Source organism: Maniola jurtina, chromosome 13 (assembly GCF_905333055.1).
Source record: "Maniola jurtina chromosome 13, ilManJurt1.1, whole genome shotgun sequence".
NCBI classification, from domain to species: Eukaryota; Metazoa; Arthropoda; class Insecta; order Lepidoptera; family Nymphalidae; genus Maniola; species Maniola jurtina.
In genome coordinates, this window is record NC_060041.1 from 2,545,431 (window position 1) to 2,553,514 (window position 8,084).

Sequence of the window (8,084 nt, forward strand, 5' to 3'; positions counted from 1 at the left end):
CAGCCGCCATCTTGAATTTTTAAAAATCACTCCCGTTCTGTCAAAAAAGAGGATAATCGTGGGTGAAATCAAAAAAAATAATTATCCTCGATTACCCCGTTTCGGATCTGTGGCGCCGCGGTTCGGGGTCGAAAAATCAAAATTTTGAAAACGCTACGGCTCGGCCGCCATTTTGTTTTTTCAATTTTTTCTACTTTTTTTATTAATTTTTAACCAATTTCTTGAAAGTTTGCAAAATTCTACGAAATCGGTTGGAAAACAACGGAGCTGCAAAAATCACCTCGGCCGCCATCTTGTTTTTCTGAAATGTCATAATTTTTCCCCAGAGGGTTCCCGAAACCGAACACATCTCCCCTACATCATTATATCATTTTCCGTCTCTTTCTAGGAGAACAATTATGTCAATGAGTCAGTCAGTGAGTCAGTGGTAATCGAGCTATATATAGTATAACTAGTGTTTTGCTCGGTGCGCGAGCTGCTAAAGCAGCTCGCGTGACGTGGTAAGGTAGACTTTATTATATAAAACTAAATTTATTTATTAACCCCGATTAATTCACCCCGAAAAAACCCATAAAATGACAGGCATTTCTATTTTTTGTAGAAAATATAAATCCGCCATCTTGGATTTAAAAATGAATGTCATTATCAAAATCAGCACCCTGGAAAACCCTGAAAACGACATCTATATCATTTTTTGTAAAAACGGGGTAGTTGAGGTTAATAAAGTAGGTTGCGTGGGTGCGCGGACCACTAAAGTGGTCCGCGAGCATGCAGGGTTTGTTCCACTGAGTAGACCTTCGGACCCTAATCATCTTTTGCCAAGAAACCACTCTTCCATCTTTTATATTCTCCGAGATAGACACCGACGAAATTTGTACGGCGGCCATCTTGTTTTTCCAAAGTTTTCCACTTTTTCTATTAATCGTTTACTACATTCTTCAAAGATTGCGAGTTTGAACGAAATCGGTTGGAAAACAAAAGAGTTGCAAAAATCACGGCGGTCGCCATCTTGTTTTTCTGAAATGTCATAATTTCTCCCTACTCGCCTCCCCCACCCGAACACATCTCCCCTACATTATCGTATCGTTTTCCGTCTCTTTCTAGGAGAATGAGACATTCAACATTCGCCATACAAAATGTATGGGAAAATAAATTCCGCCATTTTGATTTTTTTTTCTATTCATCGGGTAGACCTTCGGATCCTGATCACCTTTTGCCAAGAAACCACACTTTCATCTTTTATACCCTCCGAGCTGGACACCGGCAAAATTTGTATGGCGGCCATCTTTTCTTCGCCATTTTGAATTTTTTTTCAGCTTTTTGGCAATTGGATGACGTCATAAATGACATTTGGTCGAGCACCCCCCACCTATCTTCAATACCTTGAGCGGACCCTTCACCCGTCTCCGACATCCTCGATCATCAGCTATTTCCAAATTTTTCCTCGATTTTTTTTTTGTTTTCTATACGAAACCATCAGAGAAAAAAAATTTTTCATACAAAATTTTACAGGAGGAGTTTTTGGGGAGAATCTCGAAAATCTCCCCAAATGTGGCAACACTGTTTACACATTTCGATACTGCTGGTTGAGTCACACAATCGATTGATACATGTCGACTTTCCAAAATGTTGCCAACTGCCTCAAAAACGTGATCAAAATTTCGGAAAATTTGAAGAAAATACAAAATGGCCACCAACTTTTTTTGCAGAAGCAAATTCGTTAATTTTACAACTTTCCCATTAACTACAGGATATACCGCTCCCGATGACGTTGCAATCTCTCCTCTCGCTCGCACCCACGCGAAACGATCGCCCCTGAAAAAAGACAATGTCGAAAATCACTTTTTCTTTGATAAATTCCAGTGTTGCCAGTCTTCGGCGACAAAAATACCCAAATGTCATTTGTACGAGCAAAACACGTAATCGCTCATACTCGGATTTTGCAAAAAGTCCGTATTTCGATTTTTTTCAATTTCCCGAAAATCTTGAAATTTCCCCAAAAAATGGGGTAATTTTTTTCCTCATATCTATACCTCGAGCCTATACGTACAATCGCTTGATAGAAGCCGAATCGCTCCGATGTTGCCAACTTTGAGATATTTAACTTTTAAAATTGCGTTTTTTCGTACCTCTAACATAATGGCCGCCACGACAGCCGCCATCTTGAATTTTTAAAAACCACTCCCATTCCGTCAAAATTCAGGATAATCATAGACGAAACCAGAAAAAAAATATTATTATCGATTTCCCGTTTCGGATCTGTGGCGCCGCGGTTCGGGGTCGAAAAATGAAAATTTTGAAAACGCTCCGGCTCGGCCGCCATCTTGTTTTTTCAATATTTTCGACATTTCCCATTAATCGTTTACTACTTTCTTCAAAGTTTGTAAAATTCGACGAAATCGGTTGGAAAACAACGGAGCTGCAAAAATCTCCTCAGCCGCCATCTTGTTTTTCTGAAATGTCATAATTTTTCCCCAGAGGGTTCCCGAATCCAAACACAACTCCCCTACATCTTTATATCATTTTCCGTCTCTTTCTAGGAGAACAATTATGTCAATGAGTGAGTCAGTGAGTCAGTGAGTGGTAATCGAGCTATATATAGTATAATAATAATAGGTAGGTACCTACCTACTCTTTTGGGGGGGGGGGGGGGAATAGATTCTAGAAGCGTTCTAGAGAAACTTTTCTGAATAATCTCTTGTTGAATTCACGTTTCCTAAATCTTATTGTTGAGTTCACGTTTCCTAATCTTTAGTGTTCGTTGTTTTATAATAGTACCTACCTACCTACCTACTAGCGGCTAGCTTGAAGTAATATTAGCGTACAAGTTTCTCTACACGCACGCGCACCTAGTAGGTAACTTATATCTTCCGATAGTTCATTTCATTACGTACGAGAAATCGGAAACTGTACAGAAATATACCAAAACATAACAAGGCATGTCGGAATAATCCATCATATTTTTAAGTAACATGCATTCATATTTTGTAAATACATTATGTATAACAAAATCGTTCAACTGAAAACTGTTGTTTACATTTTATTATGTTGCAATTACAGTTTGGATAAGGAAAGTGATTGTACGAGTAACACTGAACTGACTACAATCAATTATCATTATAAGTGCTCAAATTATTATTGCTCTACCTTTATTTAATGTTTTTGGAAACCAAATTTCCAAGATGGCGGCGCAAGCGGCAAAGATACAAGGTGGCAAAATGAAAATTCGGAAAGAGCACGTCGGAATCAATAAAATCACCAATTTTCAATCCTGGAAAACTTTCCAGGTAAACCAAATGACTGGAATTGATACGCTTGCTTGTACTTTGCGGTCTCCACTCAAGGACTTTCCGGCTCCAACGGCCATCGCCTCTACGCAAGGGTACAGTTTACCTATACTTAGACAAATAATTTCAGTAAAATCTGTTCGGCATTGCTTCCATAGGAATAATTGCTTCGGTCAAGATTTCGATTCTTATTTTTGATTAATACCTAGTTATTTAAATATTCGAAACCCTCGTTCAACCAAATCATTGATCTAATCAACCGGTACTAATTGGTGTATTAATTAACTTGCGATAGATGTAGGTGTCTACAGAAATGTAATTTATACTATAGAAGTAGCAAAGGAGCCAGTGTCATTTTATATTTTTAACCCCCGACCCAAAAAGAGGGGTGTTATAAGTTTGACGTGTGTATCTGTCTGTGGCATCGTAGCTCCTAAACTAATGAACCGATTTTAATTTAGTTTTTATCTTGTTAACGCAAATCGACAAATAAATCACGATAAGAGTGATAAACCGAACTCCAGAAGTTCTATAGTGCCGGGCAAATCGCGTTGCTTATAATTATTGTGTACTAGCTGATGCCCGCAGCTTCGCCCGCGTGGATTAGTCAGATCCCCTGCAGCATCAGGATTGAGGAGTTGGACTCCAAATTTTTTATGAAACAATGTGGCAAAGTTCTTCTATCGATTAAAAAAGAAATGACGCAAATCGGTTCAGAAATCTTGGATATTTCGGTGTACATAGGTAAAAAAACACAACTCCCTTTTTGAAAGTCGGTTAAAAAAGTAGCCTATGTTACTCCCTGGTCAATTCTCTACTTGTCTGTGAAAATCCCGTCAAAATCGGTTCAGCCGTTCCCAAGATTAGCCTTTTCAAACAGACAGACAGACAGACAGACAGACAGACAGACAGACAGACAGACAGACAGACAGACAGACAGACAGACAGACAGACAAAAATTTTAAAAACGTGTGATTCAGTTATAGTATCGTTCAAATAACCATATGACCTTAATATGCGGTAGTTATTTCGAAATTACAGACAGACACTCCAATTTTATTTATTAGTATAGATGCATTTTTCCGAGAGGGTTTGAGTTGGGATTTGTTTGTCTTTTAAACAAACTAAGGAAAACTAGGTGGCACAATCCGTGGCGTGTAGAAGTCTCTACAAGAGACCGATGCCCAGCAGTGAACGTCTATTGGTTGATGATGAAGGAAGTCTAAAGTCATCATAAAGTCAAAGTGTGATTAGTGATCACACTAATATTATAAAGGCGAAAGTTTGTGTGCATGTATGTGTGTATGTTTGTTGTTACACGCAAAAACTACTTGACGGATTTGGCTGAAATTGAGAACGGAGGTAGACATTATCCTTGATTAGCACATAGACTACTTTTTATCCCGGAAAATCAAAAAGTTCCTACGGGATTTCGGAAAACCTTAATCCACGCGGATGAAGTCGCGGGCATCAGCTAGTATTAAGTATAATGAAACATCAGTGCGTATTATTGCAATTAAAAATTGCTGATATTACACAGCGGATACCATTTCTATTATTTTATTTCATATTCTGTGGTGATACTGATAACTGATGATGCAGTGTAAAATCAACTAAGATAGAGCCGATGTTTCCACGTGATATAGCTGCGGATTTCGGAACCCCAAAATTGCTTGGAAAGGTTTAGCCGGTAGAGTGGCAGCTAGGCACGGCCGAAGCCTTCCGCTAGACCGACTTGTGAACTGAACATGTTTTTGCTATATACCGAATCTACATTAAATAGTATGAAAACTACTGTACCATACCATTTCATACCTGTGTATCTGATGTCAATACACTATCGACTCTACCAGTCGTAATGCCCAGCTTTCTCTAACTGGTTCGAGTGAAAATACCTATTTGATAATGCAAATGCATGTATATTTGATAATGTAAATACATGATTATGTAATTCGATTAAGAAAATTAGCTAATTATATCATATCACTTTATCAAATAAGGCGTGACCCTCTTTTAAAAGCAAAAGTGCAGCCTAAGTTTTTAATTACGAAAAGTCCATGCTTGACCATCGATTTAATTTTGTCTAAATTGTTCTCTCAAGAGCTAAGGTTTCTTTAGACATTTTAGTAACTCTTTTGATAGGTAACCTTTTTCTGTAAAAATTTCCGTTTAGAAAAATCCCGCGTAGACATAGGTTGTATATAATCCTATTGGAATTTCTCAAAACCTTTAAGGTCTACGTTAATTAGAGAACCTACAAAATCTCAAGTTTTAAGATCCAGCGGTTGTCCCTTTAAATGTAGATTTCGCAGTTTTTCCTTTAAAAATAGATTTGTTCTTACTATACTTACCTACCTAGATAGGAATTTACCTAATGTCCCAATTCAATCAAACAAGATTGTTTTAGGTATGTAGGTATTCACGCGAGTTTACAAAACACAGGCATCTGAGAAACTCATTGTCTTCGCTTAGTAATAAGTGAACCTAACTAGTCTAAAACCGCTTTTTCTGTCGGCTCGCCTGTAAAAGGCCCTGAACAAAACGTTTAGGGCTGTCAGTTAATTTTTGGTGATTGCTATTATAGGCAGGTAAGGGTGTTAGAACACAGAACGAAAACCACCCTATTCAGTAGTTAGTTGTTAGTTTTTAAGAGGGTTTTTGGTACCTACCATCCTTTTTAACTTTATGCGCTTTTTGAGAAACTAGATACAAATCTACATAGGAAAATAGATAGTAATGATGCATAGACTTTCGCTTTTTTCCCGTTGAACAATTGAGGCTAATACTTACTTACGTATACGGTTGACTATAAAATAATATGTAGACGGTGTGTTTAACTAAAACAGAAGCTTTTTAGCTCTTTTGGACATATCTAATCAAAATGTTTTAAGAAAATTTCAGGATTTTTCTACTAGGTACAAACTTTATACAAAAAGAATTCTCAATTTTCTTAGAACTAGTCTAACTAATTTAGTTAAGGCACCTTTTTCGATGTAGGTAATTAATGTAGGTAAGTTTTATCACTTAACTGGGTGGTAATTTTTCAACCCCTTTTGCTCTACTTAACTTGTATGCGGGCTTTTTCCGACAGCCCTGTACGATAAGAACATAGCATAAAAATACAGGAAACTCACGTTCATATTTCACGGGCTCCGCGTTGCTTATATCACAGAATCGTCTACCATAAAGACGTCACGGAACCACAACTTTCTTCTAAAGAATTCCCAACTTCACAATTAAATAAAAACACGGAACCAGTTCTGCTCAGCGGTCCTTGAAATTTTCCAAGACACGTCCCTTCGCTACGGTTGCCCGTCGTCAACTAAAGGTGCTAAAAAATTATACTAACTTTCTCGTACGACCGCGATTTAACCCGCTTTGTGATGGAAATAAATACATTTATTTTATGTAAATTTATAGGATTTCCAATAACCGTCAATATAGATAAAGTAACTGATCTACAGGAACGTATAATTTTCATGAATGAAGTAACTAGGTAAGATAGCTCAGCTGAAGTGTAGTTACTACAGTTTGCGCGCGCGTATTTTTAGATTCAGTGAAAAAGAGTTCAACGCGTTTCGCTGTAAGTAATAGTTTTTGTGATAACAATCTTTGTTTACATTTGTGTCCACGCAACCCACAGTAGATTGGTTTTGAAGTAATATACTTATGTACTTAGAAATCTCTTGCTCTGAAAAGTTGTTATTTATACATCGCTGATTTGAATACTTGACCACTTGTTCTGAAACTCTACGATTCGGAACCAAATCCTAACTCTCCTAAAGACTAATGTTATATACATCTGATCATCAGATCTTTTTAATGAGCCTCGATAGCTCAACGGTTGAGGAGCGGACTGATTTTCGAAAGGTCAGCCGTCAGCGGTTCAAACCCCACCCGTTGCACTATTGTCGTACCCGCTCCTGGCACAAGCTTTACGCTTAACAGGGCTCTCTCCGTCACTCGTTTCCACTCGTTTCATACAATCGTAGTTCCAATTTCATTTGAATATTAAGCAACCAAAGTCCATGAAATTTTGCAGACATATTCTAGAAACTAATATCTGTGTCTGTGGTGTTTTAGATTTTTCTAAAAATATGTAGTTTTAAAATTACAGGGGCTCCAAGATTTGTATGAAAATTTTAAGACCGCGTAACTTTGAAACCGAATATTTTAACAGAAATCTGGAAAACCACAGACATAGATATTAGTTTCTAGAATATGTCTGCAAAATTTCATGGACTTAGGTTGCTTAATATTCAAATGAAATTGGAACTACGATTGTATGAAACGAGTGGAAACGAGTGACGGAGAGAGCCCTCTTAATTGGAGGGGAAAGGGGAGTATTAGTCATGATTAGTATGGCTAATATTCTTTAAAAAAAAATGGGTGGCAGTCAAAGGTGTATTCACACTCAATCATCATCATCATCATCAGCGTCACCCGATGGACGCCCACAGCTGGACAAACTTAGTTCTCTTGTAGGGATTCTTACACACCACGGTATTGCCGTCTTGCGCCAAAAGAATCCAGTGGCCCCTGCAATGCATTTGATGTCGTCTGCCCACCTAGTGAGAAGTGTACAAACTCTTTTTTTTTTTTTAAAGAAAGAAAAAGAAAAGGTTTTTTTGAAAGCCATGCTAATCATGACTAATACTCCCCTTTCCCCTCCAATTAAGCGTAAAACTTGTGCCAGGAGTGGGTGCGACAATAGTGCAACGGGTGGGGTTCGAACCGCCAACCTTTCGGAATTCAGTCCGCTCCTCAACCGTTGAGCTATCGAGACTCTACACTACA

General features: G+C 38.0%; 1 protein-coding gene across 1 annotated transcript in view; it reads right to left on the reverse strand.

Annotated features, from left to right (window-relative positions):
- Positions 1 to 6,599, reverse strand: part of LOC123871077 — a 35,899-nt gene extending 29,300 nt beyond the window's left edge. Inside the window, exon 1 of the mRNA XM_045914646.1 lies at positions 6,422 to 6,599. Within this exon, the coding sequence (XP_045770602.1) occupies positions 6,422 to 6,427 (6 nt within the window). The 5' untranslated portion in view covers positions 6,428 to 6,599. The remainder of the gene's footprint in view (positions 1 to 6,421) is intronic.
- Positions 6,600 to 8,084: the final 1,485 nt, after the last annotated feature.